We start from the raw sequence: 19,224 nt of genomic DNA on the forward strand, positions 1-19,224 counted from the left end.
TCAGAGAATAGGGAGACCCAAGGAAAGGAAGAGAGACAAGTGGAATAGCCAGTCAGTTGAACAGTCAAAACACACACATTTAGTGATTAAGTTCAACAGGTACAAGGTGGTTCCTATACACAATTACTAAAGTAACAGCAAAGATCACTGATCACAGAATCACCATAACAGAATAATTAAAAAGACTGAACTATTGTGAGAATAATCAAAATGTGACAGAGCCATAAAGTGGGCACAGGTTGTTGGAAAAGTGATACCCACAGACTTACTCAATGCAGGATCATCACAAACCTTCAATCACAAACCTTCAAACTGTAAAAATCACACTATCTGTAAAGCACAACAAAATGGGGTATGTCTGTATTCTAAGACAGGTTGGCAAACTACAGCCTGCAGGACAAATCTGGCCCACAACATGTTTCTGCTCAGCCAATGAGTTAAAAGTTGCTTTTAAGTTTCAAGGCCAGGCATAGTGGTTCAAACCTGTGATCCCAGCACTTTGGGAGGCTGAGGCAGGTGGATCATTTGAGGTCAGGAGTTGAAGACCAGCCTGGCCAACATGGTGAAACCCCACCTCTACTAAAAATACAAACATTAGCTGGGCTTGGTGGTGCACACCTGTAATCCCAGTTACTGGGGAGGCTGAGAAGGGAAAATCATTTGAAGCCAGGAGACAGAGGTTACAGTGAGTCAAGATCATACCACTGCACTCCAGCCTGGGCAACAGACTCTGTCTCAAACAAAGCAAAACAATTTTTCTCTGGTGCAGTGGCTCACACCTACAATCCCAGCACTTTGGGAGGCCGAGGCAGGCAGATCACCCAAGGTTGGGAGTTCAAGACCACCCTGGACAACAACATGGTGAAACACTGTCTCTACTAAGAAAAAATACAAAAAAAAAATTATCTAGGTGTGGTGGTGGGTGCCTGTAACCCCAGCTACTCAGGAGGCTGAGGCACGAAAATTGCTGGAACCTAGGAGGCAGAGGCTGCAGTGAGCCAAGATCGCATAACTGCACTCCAGCCTGGGTGACAGATTGAGAGTAGGTCTTTAAAAAAAAAAAATGCTCTTATATTTTTATTTTTAAATGGTTAAGGGGAAAAAAAAATCAAAGATAAATATTTTGTGAAATGTGAAAACTATCTGAAATTCAGATTTCAGTATCCATTAATACCATTTTATTGGAACAGTCATTCTCACTTATTATCTATAGGTGTTTTGTGCTTTTACAAAAGCAGTGAGTATTTGCAACAGAGACTATCTATGGTATAGCCACTCCTGCATCCTGTTATTTGTTTTGAGACAGGGTCTCACTCCGTCTCCCAGGCTGGAATACAGTGGCGCCATCACAGCTCACTGCATCCTCAACCTCCCTAAGCACAGTTAATCCTCCCATCTCAGCTTCCCAAGTAGCTGTACTACAGCTGCATACCATGCCTGGCTACTTTTTGTCTTATTTGTAGAGATGAGGTTTTACCATGTTGCTGAGGCTGGTCCCAAACTCCTGGACTCAAGCAATCACCCTCCTTAGCCTCCCAAAGTGCTGGGATAACAAGTGTGAGCCACCATGCCACACCTGGCCTCCTTCATACTGTTGTTCAGTATACTACTACAAAACACAGTAAATCAGTTATACTCATGCAACACAAAATCACTGCAGCATTAAAAAAAAATAATAACCAGTTAATACCAATCATGCCAAAACAAGCAAAAAGGAAGAAGGGGAGTTACAAATGTCAGGTTTTTAAGGCACAGTGGAATATATTTTATTAAATGAGATGGCAAAATTTGTTTCCTATGCAATGACACTAAAAGAATACAACATATAAGCACTGCCAGACCAACCACTCATCGCAATACTCCTCACTCACAAAAAATCAATGGTCAGAAAAAAATACCCGATTTAAAATAGTATCTCATCACAGCCACTTTTTCACAAAAAATAAAAATGAAAATAAGACTGCAGCCAAAGTTAAGTTTCCAAGTGGCTTCTTGGCCAGAGAAAGCCAAGTACTAGTGGTGACTAATTTAATACTTAATTTTATCTTGATTGCAGTAACCAAATGTGTTCAGAGAAAATAAACTTGCTGAAGTCTACTAAGCTCTCAGGAAGAATAGTTTTCCTCAGAGTTAAGGATATCAATATTCAATTTAAAAACAACGCAAATGATTTTGAGTGCTGTTTTACACTTCTTGATAAGCCAACAGAAGTTAATGATACTACTCAGTTGTGTGAGTAGTCAATGGTAAGACTGAAGTGACTGAAAGATTAGCCTCTATAAATAATAGTCTGAATGGAACAACCAGGGCAAGACTATTTTCAAAGAAGTTGAGAAGCAAGAATCTAGTACAACTTGAAATAGAATCTGCTAAGATGTGTTACATCTCATGGCAGCAAAAATGTGCAGAATTAAAAGGATTTAGTTGGATACCTTTTCAAAGCATATAAAAATGAAAGGTATTTAAAGATTACAGTTATTCACTATCTTATTCATCAATAGGTACTCTGGAAAATATTTTTATCTATCATGTTACTGAACCAGGAGTATTAATGAGAAGCATTGTTCACTCCTGTGAACTTAACTATAGTCAACTTCATGAATTTTCATTAACAATAGCTCAATATTCTGACATGTCTAACCACACAGAAGGTTGATGGTGGCTTAGCAGAGGTAGTTTCATTGCATTATTTTATTAGCTCATGCCAAAGATTTCAATGTTGGTGTGTGATCACCAAATTTTTATGTGTGATCATACTATAATAAAGTCACTTTGACAGCTGAAATTGTTTGACTCACAAGCAATGTCAAGCTGCTTTACATACTTCCTGTACTGTCAAAATAAAAAAAGAATCATAAGAAACAAGACCTCCATTCCCACCAATTTGCAGATTTACTTTTGAGCTCATGCTACTAGCAACATTTTTTCAGACCTCAATGCAAGTGCAAAGGCAATTCACATTTCAAAATTCACTTAACTATGCAACTGAGGAGCTACTAAACCTTCACTCTGATTAATCTGAAAGTAATGGCATGCTAAAAACTCTATAAATGCCTTCCAAACTGATGAAAATGTTATTAAAATCAAATGCTTTTGGAATGAGTATGAATTTTGAATAAAGTCAGTTAAGTCTCATTACCTACCAGCATTAACAGATGAACTTTGCAATTTTTGTAAACAGAACACTGAACCCCAATTAAGCAAAATGTTATCCCCCCCAACAAAGTCCCATTCCTCTTATCAGTATATATGAGGAAAATACTGTAACTATTACCAATTTTTTTATCTTGTCAATTAAAAAATGTGTAAACATTTGTCTTTTGATGTAATTTTCTCCATTTTGCCTCTTGGTCAGCAATGTCTAAAGTATTATCTGGCCCTTCACATAAAAAAATCTGTCAACTCCTGCTTTAACACTTCATTACATTCTAGAGTAAGTGCTTACAGGACCAAAGAAGAGTCAAGAATTTCATTTTTACATATATATGTGTGTATATACGTATCAAATGTCACAGCTGAGTAAGAATCAATACTGTACAAATATGCTGGCAATATGATAGGCCAGCAGAGTAAGTTCACTCTTGCTATTTCTTGTTTCCCCTTGATGGAATTATTAACATGAAATGTTAAAGTAGCAAACCATTAAATTAAACATCTGAGTAAAAGGTTGCAAAACTGATTTTTGGTTTTTTAGACATAAGTTATTACTGTAGGCAACCACGGTAAGGGGAAAGAAAACAATAGCTTAACCAGTTAAGAAATATGATTAAATCTTTGCCTGCTCTATATCCTTTAAAGAATGATGCAACCAGCCGGGCACGGTGGCTCACGCCTGTAATCCCAGCACTTTGGGAGGCCGAGGCGGGTGGATCACGAGGTCAAGAGATCGAGACCATCCTGGTCAACATGGTGAAACCCCGTCTCTACTAAAAATACAAAAAATTAGCTGGGCATGGTGGCGCATGCCTGTAATCCCAGCTACTCAAGAGGCTGAGGCAGGAGAATTGCCTGAACCTGGGAGGCGGAGGTTGCAGTGAGCCAAGATCGTGCCATTGCACTCCAGCCTGGGTAACAAGAGCGAAACTGTCTCAAAAAAAAAAAGAATGATGCAACCCTCTCAAAAGATTGTTAGTAAGTATCAAGGATTAAGTAGAATACAGAATATTTTTATTGATTTAAAAATGGTATTCCTTCAGTTTTTACAAAACCTATATTACATGCATAAATCTCAAAATATCCATTGTATTCTAAAAAGAGTACGTAACTGTGATCGTTAATTGCTCTTCTCATTCTGATTCTTCTTTCAGCAATGAATTTTTTTAAATTCTTCACCCAGCACCTCATCTTTCCACTTCCTCTACCAAAGTACAGGAATCTTTTAAAACATTTCCAGTCTGTCTCATCTTAGGGAAGTAAGTACTCCCACGCCTCCATTTCTTCCTAATTATATGCCAAGTATTAGGACTAAAACTGTCACTGTGGCTAATGATCTTGGACTTAATTCATGGACAAAACACTGACATGTGGTATCTGAAGAGTTGAAAGGAAGACATCTATTTACTGAGTCCAGTCTACAGAAGAGTGGACAAAAGTAAATTTCTAACCTGTTCACACATGAGAATCTGCTTTACACAAACACAGAGCTTAAACCAACTATGAAAGATTTGGCTCCACTAAGCCTAAGGGTAAGATCTGGGACTTGATTTTTAATATACCTGGCAGGTACTCTGATGTGGCCAGTTTAGCCTTGACCTCAAGACTGGTGTTTGACAATCTACTGATCTAAAATAAAAAATCAGGCTAAAGCCAGCTAACATGTGTTCTAACAACAACTACACAGGTAACTAAGTGTTCTCTCTACATTTAAAGCTTCCTTTAAAAACCAAAATGTGACCAGGTGCGGTGGCTCACGCCTGTAATCCCAGCACTTTGGGAGGATGACGCAGGTGGATCACCTGAGGTCAAGAGTTCAAGACCAGCCTGACCAACAAGGAGAAACGCCGTCTCTACTTAAAATACAAAATTAGCCAGGCATGGTGGCACATGCCTGTAATCCCAGCTACTCGGAAGGCTGAGGCAGGAGAATTGCTTGAACCTGGGAGGCAGAGGTTGCAGCGAGCCCAGATGATGCCACTGCACTCCAGCCTGGGCAACAAGAGCAGAATTCTGTCTCAAAATAACAACAACAAAATGCAACATGAAAGACAGTATAAAAGGTACTCACCATACTCACCATACATACACAAAAAAGCACAAAGAGTAGGATCAGTGTTTTAATTATATAAGTGAGGACAACAAAGAAAAAAGTCTGAGTTGTTATACGCATACCTCCTACTCCAGGTACCAAATTTGGCACAGTAGTACTCTGCCCAGCAGTGCCACTGGCAGCACTACCAGTAGTGCCACCCACAGTGCTGACGGTGCCACTGGAAGCTGATGAACTCTGGGAAGTCTGTGGAGCCCATGGATTGGGTAGTGGATCTCTGTTTTCTGTACGGGAAGGTTGACTACCTTCACCTGAAGATGTATTGCTCACCAAGGAAGCAAATGGATTACCACCAAACTGTAATAGAAGACAAAGAAATCACAATGAGCTTTTGTTTTAAGTCATATACGAAACTTTTTAAAAACTGAAAACCACATTCCTCATATAAAAGCTACCCTCAATCACACACATATTTGTGTTAAAACAGAAGCTACTCCTCAGCCTGAACCTTAGAGCCAGTAGATCACCTGCTCTTGTGCAGCACTCAGCATTGGTTCCTGAATATCTGTGTACATGCGCCTTAAAGCATTATATCCCCCTGGAATACTTTCTAGGTTGCTCAAGGCTCGGTCCTGGTTTCTCATCATTTCCTGCATCATTGCTGGATTCCTGGCAAGTTCCAATGTCTAAGAAAAAGATTTCCGAAAAAAAGAAAAAAAAAAGGCATTGAAATACACATGAATTACTTTTAACTGCCATTAAACAAAGGCTGCTTTGGACCAGCCTCCTGCACTATGCCCCAGCAGACCAGACAAAACTAAAATGGAGCCATGCGTGCTAAGTGCCATTTAATCAAAGTGAACTATGAAAAGGGCCGGTTTCCCCTCTAAAACCATACTAAGCTGCAGTCAACATAAGTCACCATAATAAGAAAGTTCCCTCCATTTTAACCCTATTAGGAAAGTAATGTGAAATAACCAATCAGCTTTTTGTTCCAGTTTTTGCTTTCTTCAGCCATTTTCTGCCTGTAAAGCCAACCTCTTCTGCTCAGCTAATGGAAACACTCTATTTTATAAAATGAGGTGTTGTCTGATTCTAGAATCACAAAAACCAATTAAAGCTTTAAAGCTGTTGTAATTTTGTATTAAATACATAAGTCAGGAGATTATTTTAAATAATTCCTGGTATATTTAACCTCAAAAAAGCAACTTAGCATTCAAATAACATAAGGAAACACTTTGTTATGAGTGAATTTCCCATCTCCAGCATTGGACTTTTTGATTCTTAAGCCTTCAAAACAAACTATTACAAAGAACTTTCAAGTGCAACAGAAAATTCAGAGTTCAAAATAGCCAAATTAGTGCTCTGTTGAGTTTTCCTATACAAAGATCAGTATTTCTCTCTTTAGCTTAACCGTACATTTAGGACAATCTCTTCCCATAGAAAATTAAATAACAAATATATAATTTTTTAGCTAAGCAAACTGAAAGAACTTTCCACATACCTGTCTCATTATATCTGGATTATTCAGCATATGACTAATTTCTGGATTTCTCTGTATCAACTGCTGCATTTGTGGATTGGCCATAATTAATTGTCTCATCAGGTCTGGATTTGAGAGCATGCTCTGAACAAAGGGATTTTCCATGATCTGGACCATCATTTCAGGGTTAGACAAAAGTTGTCGCTGCATCTGGCTCTGCAGTTCAGAGAAGTTGGTAGTATTCAAACCCAAGCTACTCAGACCTGCAAGTCCTCCAAGGCCACCTAAGAGGATAAAGGGCAAAACCATACAAATCAAAGTCAGAAAATTTATCATTAACATGAACGTGCTAAAATATGAAGTTGCAAAAAAGTATTAGTTGACTCAATAGTCTATTACAAGAAATCATTTAAAGACAATTAGAATATTATTACTAACATTTAATGCCTATAATTGAAATTGGCCAAAAATTTACACTTTGGTTATTAAATTTAAGTAATAAAATTGACAAAATTTATTTTCATGCATGTAGTATATAAATATATTTGGTCTTTCTCCTTGATTACTGTTACTAAAACCTTTGGAATTTTCTGAGTGACAAGAGTATCTTTTATTATTCATTACGAGCCCTTTTTGACCATTATGCTAATAAAGTGACTTTGGCCCCTGGATAGCCTCAGAAATGGCTGGTTACCAGAAAGACAAAGTGATTAAAGGGCTGAAACTTTCAGCTCTACCCACCAAGAAAGTAAGGGGAGGGAGCAAGAGGTAGAGCTCTTTGCAAACTCTTGAACAGTAAGATTAAGAAAATTCAGAATGAAAAGCACAGCTGAATGTTAGGAGCATTGTGCCCTGAAGGGACCTGGAAACTTTGAGCCCAACTTGCATCCCCCACATTAATAATTCTCTTCCAAGCATTTGTCTATTTCTGAGTTGTAGCCTTTATAATAAACAGGTAAACATGTTTTCTTGAGTTCTAGGTGCCATTCTAGCAAATTACTAAATCTGAGGAAGGAGTCACGGAAACCGCCACTTTAGAGCTGGTCAGTCAGAAGTACAGGTGGCCTAGAACTTGTGACTAGTATCTGAAGTAGGGGCAGTCTTGCAGGATTGAGTCTGCTAACTTGTGAGACTGGATACTAACTATAGGTAGGTAGTATCAGAAATGAAACTGAATATTGGACATGGAGCTGGTATTGGGACAATTGGCTGGTGTCAAAGAAAACACTCCAGAATATGCCAATTAAAGGAAGAATACCACCAGACTACACTTCTAATAATCTCTCCACAAGACTAGTTTAAGTTTTATTAACAGGAAGTTGAATTCACCTACAAACTCTGAGTACAAGACGGCTGATACTGCCAATCAAGGAGAGGGAAAGCCAGGGAATACCTGGAAATAGATTTCTCTTTGGAAGAATTAAATCAAGGAGAAACCTAATGGAGCAACAGAGTGCTTAAGTGCTTATCACAAAGTGTTTACTTTGTAAAATTACATAACCAACCAAATGCATTTACTCCTCACTGTGTACTTTTTATATATGCCAGAGACTGTGCTACACATATAGAGAACAAGACAACAAGAAAGACATCCTCAGAACTCAATCTAGTGGGAAAGACAGACAAGAAAATAAATGCCTACACAGATGTTAAGTACTTCAGTAAAGAATATTCACAGGATACTAATGGTAATATAACCTAATTGGAATGTCTTTCAGAAAGGGATGACAATGAGTTTGGAGCACGAATACGTTGGCAAGGAAAAGTGGAGAAGACTAGGAGGGGTACTAAATACTAGACACAATGAATACCATATACAAAAAGCACAAGATAAATGTATTAATGTATCCTTGAAACCACAAAAACTTCAGTATGACTAACTAGAATGGCAGATAGCAGTGCTCACCAAACATTTCATTTTGCAGCCTTATATTTCTTTTGTGCTTGGACAGACCTATGTGAAATGCTAAAGGACTACAAGAAATTATATGTGCCACTCTGGCCAAAGTATAGCAGGTCAACTTAAGACCCTTTAGCTGTCTCTTCTGCCGTGTTCCAAGTGGTAGAGCTATAAGATAGCAGAATGTAAAATGACTTTCATTAGCTTGAGTTTCTGAGGGACGATATGGATGGGCACCTCACAGAACAGCGAAAAGTATGTAGCATGCAGAAAAACAGCAAGAAATGAAGCTTTGCTGTAATAAGCCACTGAGTTTGGCTATTATCAAAGGATAGCCTATCACGACTAATATAACTGTTGACTGAGATGGGTAAGAAATGACGAGGGAGAGGTAGATAAGGGCTAAATCTTGAAAATCTTTCAAGAGATTTAAGAGGATTTTAAGCAAAATAGTCACATAAGCTGTTATTCGAATAGCTCTATGGAAACAATCAGAGGAAACATTAGAGATGAAAAAAACTGAAGGCCTGCATCAAGGCAGTAGCAATGAGAACTAATTACATGGGGAGGGATAAAGAAGAGGTCACAGATGAAGAGACTCAGTGGAGGAAAGGCAGCCGTTTTAAGAGCTTACACTGTTTTGCATGTGTTTTCTTGTTTTTCTGTTTCCAGAGGAGACACAGGCTGAATTACTTAGAGAACATCAGGTAACATCAAAGAGAGTTGAATACAAGGAATGGAGTCCAGGAGTGGTGTGGACTGAGGTACAGATTTGCGAGTCATCAGGATATAGTAATAGGGTAATGTCACTCAGAAAAAAAACAGAAGAAAAAAAAGTCAAGGCAGAACTCTGGTGAATAATATCAACATAAGAAAGGGAAAAAGGAATCTACAAATGAGACAAAAAAATTCATCAGAAATGTAATCAGAAAAAAAAACAGTATCATAGGAGTTAAAGGAAGACATTTTCAAGTATATTTGTAAACATTCAGACTGATTTAAAATCTAAAAAGTGTCCACTAAATTTCACAAGCTAAAAGGTCAATGGCAACCTTATCCAGGAATTTTTAGCGAAGTGACGGATGCAAAAAACAGAATTCAGTGAACTTACTGAAAGGAAAATATAGACAGAAAACAGATAGCTGAGAAGCAAGCAAAAAAAAGTAGTAGTTGGAATCTGTGTCTTTTACAACCAGACAGACTTTAACAAGGCCAGCCAGCAGAAAAGGAAAGCTGAAAATATAGGCTAAAGGGATTAATTGATGAAGAAAGCTGCAGAGATAGAAGGAAGGGTGGGAATGAGACTAGAAATGAAGGGATTTGGGGGTTGTGTAGCCTCCCACAAAATAACTAAAATCCTCTAAGATTTCAACAATGTCTTTCATAGATCTGAACACTAAGTTATTTCATCCTAATTTCTCTAGATTGTTCATGTAAATAATTTTGACAACTAAAACATACCTGCCTCAACCAAAAGACTTAACATAAATTATTTTTAGAAAACAAGAGCAGGAAACATTTAAAATAAAACTAAAAAACAGTGAATGTGAGCCTAAGTCAAGCTATGCCATGCCTTAAACGTCTCTAACATATATTTGGCACAGCACAACTGAATTAATCTTATGGGAGGGATAAAAGGTATGATTCTCGACATGTAGAAACTGTGCACATAAAATACTCCATTTCAAGGTGCTATACTAGTCATACAAGAATCAAAAGAGGCACTGAGCACTTATCTATCTAGTTCAACTTCTGTTAAGCTTCAGAATATTTTTATTCTCAAAAACATTTTCCACAGAACCTCAGTATATAAATCTAATATAGGCTAGGCACAGTGGCTCACATCTGTAATCCCAGCATTTGGGGACACCAAGAGCCAGCAGTTTGAGGTTGCAGGGAGCTATGAGTATATAAATCTAATATAGGCTAGGCACAGTGGCTCACATCTGTAATCCCAGCATTTGGGGACACCAAGAGCCAGCAGTTTGAGGTTGCAGGGAGCTATGATGGCAACACTATACTTCAGCCTCAGTGTCTGAGCAAGATCCTGCATCTCTTTAAAAAAAAAAAAAAAAAAAAAAAAAAAAAAAAAAAAAACATTAATATAAGAAAAGCAAAAGCAGTTTTAAGCTGGGCTGGCTTACCAGACCCCAAGCTCTTCCATGTGTTCAGGACAGTTACAAAATAACTAATACAGCCTGATCCCTTCCTTTTACAAATGAGAAAATTCTTATTCAAGGGCACTGGATTATGATTAATAATTAGCTAATCTTACTCATACTAGATTATGTGATAGTCAGATCAGGTATACAAACTCTACATGTCTTTCATTATTAAAAAGAAAGGTGCCAATTATTGACCACTTATATGTAAGAACATCCATTTCCCAAACTACTTCCTTAATAGCTACAATTATAGGACTATATTTAAGTTATTTTTTTAAATTTTTGTTGTTAAAGTGACATGTTTTATTTTTTCATTTTATCTGAAGCTACCCAGGAAGGGAAAGAAATACATTTTCCCATCCCTTATTGGAATCACTGAAGACACTTACCTAAAGCAAAAGGGTTGCTAGTAGCAGAACCAGATGTGGAATTACTATTAGGAGCTGATGATATAGTAACATTGCTTCCAGTGGTATTTGTTTGTTGAGCTGAATGATCCTGAGGCCTAGAGAAAATAATTAATCACAGAGTAAGCAGTAGAACGGATTATTTTTAAAAGAACCACTGAAACTCTGACATCTAGAAATAAAGAGTAAACTCTCAGACCAACTCAAATTATCATTTAGTAAAAAGCCTGAGAAAACTAAGCGTTAGGGAAAAAAATAAAAAATAAAATACAATAAAATCCTACAAAATACAAAATATGCTGCAACTGCCCCTCCTCTTTGAGTATAACATACATACATTTTTCATTAGTTTCAATCATATTGCTTATGTAAGAGAGGGAGACCTTGTAAGAGGAAAGTCAATGACCAGTTATACCCACAAAGCTTGACTATGTAAAAAAACTTTTTTATCTTGGCTGGCACGATGGTTCATGCCTGTAATCTGAGCACTTTGGAAGGCCGAGGCAAGTGGATCACCTGAGGTCAGGAGTTCCAGAGCAGCCTGGTCAACAGGGTGAAACACCATCTCTACTAAAAATACAAAAAATAGCCCAGTACACTGGCGCATGCCTGTAGTCTCAACTACTTGGGAGGCTGAGATAGGAGAACTGCTTGAACCGAGAAGCAGAGGTTACAGTGAGCCAAGATTACACCACTGCACTCCAGCCTGGGCAACAGAGCAAAACTCTGTCTCACGGGGCGGGGGGTGGGGGAGGGGAAGCTTTTTTTTAATCTATCCCCTTCTTGTTCTTAAGAGTTATGAGCCAGTTTTACTCAGACCCTTGAAATTCTTGAAAACAATACAAAGCAAGAGACTTCACCAAAAGAAGGCCAACAAATCAATATAAATAATTATTTTTTATTTTAAAGACAGTGTCAACAAATCAATATAAATAATAATTATTACTTTTTTACTTTAAAGACAGAGCTTTGCTGTCGCCCCAGCTGGAAGTGCAGTGGTATGATCTTGGCTCACTGTAATCTCTGCCTCTGGGTTCAAGGGATTCTCCTGCCTCAGCATCCCAAATAGGTGGGACTACAGGCATGTGCCACTGTACATGTTTTGTTTTTTTTAGTAGAGATGGTGTTTCACCATGTTGACCAGGCTGCTCTGGAACTCCTGACCTCAGGTGATCCGCCTGCCTCGGCCTCCCAAAGTGCTCAGATTACAGGCATGAGCCACCGCACCTGGCCTGATTATTACTTAATAGTATCTCTAAAAGGAAATAGGCCGGGCAAAGTGCCTCACACCTGTAATCCCAGCACTTTGGGAGGCCAAGGCGGGCAGATCACCTGAGGTCAGGAGTTCATGACCAGCCTGGCCAACATAGTGAAACCCCACGTATAACAAAAATACAAAATTAGGCTGGGTGTGGTAATGCATTGCCTATAATCCCAGCTACTAAGGAGGCTGAGGCAGGAGAATCGCTTTAACCCAGAAGCAGAGGTTGCAGTGAGCTGAGGTTGCACCACTGCACTCCAGCCTGGGAAACAGGAACAAAATTCCATCTCAAAAAAAAAAAAAAAAGGTAAATAAAAAACCCTTCCATATGATACCAGGTAAGAGGTTTTGAACCTCACTCATTGTTTCCTTCCCTGAATTTAGCTAAGGCATACATTTTCCATTTTAACATCTCTGAAATCAGGATGTGTCTTATAACTGCTGACAGCCAGGCATCAACTATATGCCTGCACACAGTCTACATGACTTCAAATGAATGCCTGGGTACACTATTGTATCATACATGATGGGCTTAATTACCACATTAAGTGTCTTCAGAAACATTCCACCATTAATTGGTACTGAAAGAAGTTATCAAGTATTCAGAATAGCACAGAAAGAGAAGAACTATTTTCAATCAGTAAAGCCAAGTATTTGTTGTTGGTGAAAACCAGCATAAAAACTTACAAAATGAGTGTTAATGGCTTGGAAAAAAATCCTGGAGAAAATACCGGAAAGCTCTTTTAAGAAATGCTACACCACCAGCACTCTTGATAGAACAGAGTTTGATACTGTATGAAAAAATAGAGACACTGACAACTAAGTCTTTGTACGTTATGCAAGAGTGCTATATAAAATTCAATACCTAGGTAAGTCCTAAAGGAGCTCATTCAGTAAGTGTAAAATAAACATTTTAAGTGACAAGAAAACATCAATTCAGTTAGCAGCATTCTTTCTCAGTGATATACAAAGGTATTTCTTTAAAACTGATGATGCCAGCTGGACACTGTGGCATGCACCTACAGTCCTAGGCTGACATGGGAGCATCACTTGAGCCCAGCCTGGGCAACATGGCATGACTCTGTCGCTTGAAAAAAAAAAAAAAAAAAATCCTTACACTTAATGAAATATGATTATCAATTTGTTGTTTGCTAAGGAGATAAGTCACTCATGATCTTTGTCTAAAAATTTCCTTAAATCTAAAAGAAAAGCTAAAAACTTGCTGTTCTAATGCAAATAATTTAGATATAATAACTAAATACCAATGAACCTTGTAAAATATTAAATGGTTATCTGACAATTATGTAAACATTAACATCCAATCACTTTTTTTAAAAAAATTATGTTACTGACAGCAAAGAATGAATTTTAACTATTCAAATATTAATGACAGGGAAGGTCATTTACAGCCAACACTAGTTATTTTAAGTATGAACACTTATCCACACTTTAAAGCTGACATCTTCCAAAACCATACCTGTTTTGTGTTTTGATGACAAGGTGAACAGTAAGTCCATCATGAATCCCATGCTGACTCAAGGTATCTTGATCTTTCAAAATTTTTCCAGCAAATATCAACACAAGTTGGTCAGTATGCGATTTAAAACGTTTAGAGATTTCTTCCTTAAACTAAATAAAAATAAAATGAGTATGCATTACTGTTGTTTGCACAGCCCCCTACAGTCTAGTTTCTAGAAGTACCTTATAGAGACCCCTACAACAGACACTTATTTAAACACTGTAATCACAGTGTTCCAGGAGGCTGAGGCAGGAAGACTGCCTGAGCCCAGGAGTTCAAGGCTGCAGTAAGCTATGATCACACCACTGCACTCCAGCCTGGGTGACAGAGCAAGATCCTGTCCCTAAAAACAAAACAAAACAAAAAATCCCCAATTCAAACAATATAGAGATGCATCCTTTTTGTGTCAGTTATCTTGATCTTAGTAAGAAATGAGTATCACTTCCTCTATAACACAAAGGTCTTATTATAGGTGCACATCTATATTTGACCCTCTGCTAAGGCCTAACAATATCCTTACTATTTTTATGTCAATGAGACCAAGCCACAATTAGCTCTTACCACGTGCAAAATAATTTATTCCTCAGACTTCTATCCTCAGTCCTGTTCCTTTCTTTCTAGTTGCCAACCTCATACTCTTGGCCTAAGGCAGTGGGGGGCAGGGAGGGGGGGAGGGAGTATCTCTAATGCAAATGCCCAAAATCTGAACTGCACTAAAATCCAAAACTTTTTGAGTGGAGCATTTCAAACTTTGGATTTTCAAATTAGGAATGCTGAACCAGTAAGTATATAATGCAAATATTCCAAAATTTAAAAAAAAAAAAAAAATCTGAAATGTGAGACACTTCTGGTCCCAAGTGTTTTGGATAAAGTATATTTAATCTGTATTATACTAACCAACCTTCCCACTTATTTTATTCAATATTTATAAACAAGCAGTACTATGGAAAATCAAAGATAAAAGATATAACTCTTTCCCTGAAGGTGAACAGTCCCATGAGAGTCAAGTAAAACCATGAAGTCCAAAGGAAGTATAGAGGGCAGTTAGAGAAGGCTTTCCGTAAGTGAAGACTAAAGAAAGACTATAAAGTAGCCGATAAAACCTGAAGAAAAGTTTTCCAGGGACCAGACATATAAAACCAGACAAGAGAAAAGAGCATCATGCTATAAAGAAAAATTTACTTATACTATTTCTCGGATCTTTACCAAAATCACCAGTATGCTTAGGCTTTACCAGACTGTCCAAATAGGAAAACTTCAGAGTGGGCCCAGGAATCTACATTAAAAGACTGGCTCGGGCAATCAGTCCAAATTTATAAAAGAATCACATCTTCAAACCACTCTTCCCTACTGCCCCACATCAATGGGTCTCAACAGATGAGGGCACTGCTGCCAAGAAGGTGTTTTGCAAATATTTAGGGGCATTGTTCTAGTTGTCACAATAAATGGAAAGACATTAAATGACAGAATGTCTGAGATTTAAAAAATCTTGCGGGGACAAGGAAGGAAAGGCATATATAAAAAACATGATAAGCTATGTATCACTGTTGAAAATCAGAGATAGGTGCATGTCAGTTCATAACACTCTACATTTGTGTATGAATAAAATTTTCCATAATCAAGTTACAACAGCCAATGTAAACAACTGATTTTTTAAAAATCTATTTTACCTTTATCAACTCCCATACACATTGCTAACATTCTGAAAAACACACACACACACACACATACAAAAAGTAACACGAAATTGTACTTCAGTAAATATTTTGAAACTTTCCACCTGCATTTTCTTTCCACTATTTGAAATCACATAATATATAATCCTTTTATCTAAGGCAAGTAATTTCCAAGTAACTAAGAGAAAATCTTCGTAGAACACCATTTGCATGATATTCTGTATCTAGAAACAGGTCAAATCTAACTATCCTCCCATTATTAGACATCTCATTTTTCCCTTTGGTAGCTATCCAAAATAACATTATGAATGGCAGAACAACGGACTGTAAGGCTTAAATGTATATAAATGCAAACATCAGGTATATAGGCAGTAGTCAATAAATGGTAGCTAAAAGTACTCAACAACTTTGTGAGGAAGACAGTTTTTAATCCTATCTCAGATATAGAAAAAGAGGTTACAGAGATGTCTCCCTTCCCTCAAGTGACACAGCTAATAAACTAGTAGTTAGGATTCAAACCTAAATTTGACTTCAAAGACAAACCTTCAAAAAATATATATAGATTAACTGTATTTTTCATATGTAAATGAGAGGGTTAATCTAGATTTGTGTTTCTTAACCTTAAACTCAGAAATCCTTTCCAAAATCTTTGATATCCTTTATTATTCTGAAATAAATGACTTAATTATTGAACTTACAATTATGTAGCATTTTATCGTATTTTAGGATTTGAAGGTAAGATGCTCGATTAAAGACATGCATCTATTCTTACATCTTCAAATAGCCACAAAAACAACAGGATCTTTTAAGCTTTATGGAGACAGAACTCATGCCACATAATTCACTCATTTAAAGTATAAAATTCAATGGTTTCTGGAGTATTCACAGATATGTGTTACAGTCAATTTCAGAACATTTTCATTAAAACCTATACCCTTAGCTTTACCTACCTGTGCCTCATCACTTCCAACAATAAGAAATCAGTAATTTATACTTTGTATCCATGCTAATATTTCATATAAATGCAATATTATAACATACGGTCTTTGTGACTAGCTTCTTACACTTGGCATGTTTTCAAGATTCATCCATGTCACAGCATGTGTCACTACCTCATCCCTTTCTATGGCCGAATAGTATTCCATTGTGTGGATATACAACGTATTTTGTTTATCCACTTATCAGGTGATGGGCATTTGGGTTGTTTCTACCTTTTGGCTATGATAAACAATGTAATACATTTGTCACAGAGAAACTGACAGACTAAATGGGCAAAAATGAATTAGTAAAAATAGAAAAGATATTAACAATTAACATATGACCTAACTAAGCATACACAGACCACCAAACCCAACTACAGAATAAGCATTCTTTTTAAGTGCCTTTACTAAATTAGACTATCTATGCTGGGCCACAAAGAAAGTCAACATATTTCAAAAAATTTAAATCTTACCAAGTTGTACTCTGTGAGCACATGCAATTAAACTACCAAAAAGACAATGAGAAATCAAGTGTTGTTCAATTGGAAAAGATTACCTAAGTGGGACACAAAAAGACCTAACCATTTTTTTAAAGGGGCACCATATACTGAACTATCATTAGCAGAATAAAAAGAGAAAATCTGCAACATAACCAACATAGCTCAAATCCAGATTTCATAAATGTCTACAAACCACCAAGAAACACAACCCAACTGAAAAATGGCTAAGAAATTTAAACAAGAATTTCACAAAAATGAAATTGTTTTCACTAAAATGGCAAACAACACAGGAAAAAGTCCTCATCTTCACTAATAATCAGGTAATTTTAAATTAAAACCAGTGACAAATGTACTGAATGGTTCAAATTGACTGTTAAGAGTGTTGCAGAGGATGCAGAGCAACTGGAAATCACATATGCTGTGGGTACAAGTATAAATAAATCAGTACATTTTGGAAAAATATTTTGCAGCAGAAGCCAAACATGTGCTTACCCTATGACCCAACAATTCCACTATTTAACAGATTACATGACAAATTACATGTCCACAACAAATACATCAAAAAACACATTCAAGAACATTCAAACCAGTATTACTTGTATTAGCCAAAAACTGAAAACTCAAATGTCCCTCAACTGGAAAATGAACCGTAGTATATTCATTTAATAGATTACACCCAATGACAGCAAATGAACTACTGCCACATATCATCAAGGATACCTCAACACAGAGCAAAAAAGCCAATCACAATGAAGATAAATTATATGATTGCATTTTTATGAAGTTTTTTTTTTTTTAAGAAGTTTTGTGTTGGGGACAAAATCCATGGTGTCCAAAGTGAGATCAGTGGTTACCTTAGGGAAGTTTGCAAGTGACTTCTTGGGAGTTGGTATCATGTTCTACTTTCTTGGCCTTTAGACTTAAAACATGGACCTGTATATTTATGATATATGTATTCTTCTACGCTGTACTTTAATAAAAATAGTTTTAAAAGTTGACTGTGAACTTTTAAGCTGCAGCAGGGGCTGGGCATGGTAGTTCATGCCTGTAATTTCAGCACTTTGGGAGGCCAACATGGGAGGACTGCTTGAGCCCAGGAGTTGGAGGCTGCAGTGAGCTATGATGGTGCCACTGTACTCCAGCCTGGGCAACAGAACCAGACCATGTCTGGAAAAAAAAGAACAGAAACAGCAGGAAGTCGAAACACAGGTAGCCAGCTCTCCTATTTCAATTTCAAATGATTCCCTTTCCCAAAGCTGAAGAATGTCTCACTGGGGCTGGGCACAGTGGCTCACATCTGTAATCCCAGCACTTTGGGAAGCCAAGGTAGGTGATCACCTGAAGTTAGGAATTCAAGACCAGCCTGGCCAGTGAAACCCAGTCTCTACTAAAAATACAAAATTAGCCAGGCAACATGGTACACACCCCTGTAATCCCAGCTACTCATGAGGCTGAAGTACAAAAATTGTTTGAACCTGGGAGGCAGAGGTTGCAGTGAGCCAAAATCATGCCACTGCAGTCCAGCCTGGGGAACAAAGCAGGACTCCCATCTCAAAATAAAAATAAATAGATGCCTCATCTTGGGCAGGTCAACTGAAAGGAAATGGCATGAAGAGAACTCAGTTTTAGGTAGCAGACCAGACTGGATATAAGACAGGAAAATGACAACCCAAGGACAAAAGATGATCATCCATTAACATCATATGTGGCAGAAACAGTTAAAATCTGATATCCAAAACAGCTGTAATCTCAAAAACTAATGGAACAGCACTGAATATAGTTCAGTTGAACCTCTGGTAATATTTAAAGACAGAAGTCCTCCTAATCATGAGTTATCAATATCAGTACTTGGAGGATAATCAGGGCTTTCTGGACAGACTAAGAGCTTCTCTACAGTGTCCCAGATGCAGAAGAGTAGGACACTTACAGTATGCCTTCAAAAATTACTTCTATCATTTTATTATATAGCTATGCTGTACCTGGCACCACAAACGTATTTTCACATTCACCCTTTATAACCAAACCTCAAGAAACCAAACCAAAGTCCTGGCAGACATGTGAGAAATCACATTCACTCACAAAATTACAGTGCTGTTGACAATTAATGTCACAGATACTGGGATCCTC

General features: G+C 37.5%; 1 protein-coding gene across 2 annotated transcripts in view; it reads right to left on the reverse strand.

The window, feature by feature from the left end:
* Positions 1 to 19,224, reverse strand: part of UBQLN1 (ubiquilin 1) — a 47,027-nt gene that overhangs the window by 12,610 nt on the left and 15,193 nt on the right. For both annotated transcript variants that reach the window (XM_039474792.2, XM_039474791.2), the window contains exons 2-6: positions 13,900 to 14,051; positions 11,144 to 11,259; positions 6,711 to 6,973; positions 5,734 to 5,892; positions 5,329 to 5,563 (exon numbers count right to left, since the gene is read on the reverse strand). In XM_039474792.2, the coding sequence (XP_039330726.1) occupies positions 5,329 to 5,563; positions 5,734 to 5,892; positions 6,711 to 6,973; positions 11,144 to 11,259; positions 13,900 to 14,051 (925 nt within the window). The remainder of the gene's footprint in view (positions 1 to 5,328; positions 5,564 to 5,733; positions 5,893 to 6,710; positions 6,974 to 11,143; positions 11,260 to 13,899; positions 14,052 to 19,224) is intronic.

Source organism: Saimiri boliviensis, chromosome 2 (assembly GCF_048565385.1).
Source record: "Saimiri boliviensis isolate mSaiBol1 chromosome 2, mSaiBol1.pri, whole genome shotgun sequence".
Taxonomy (NCBI): Eukaryota; Metazoa; Chordata; class Mammalia; order Primates; family Cebidae; genus Saimiri; species Saimiri boliviensis.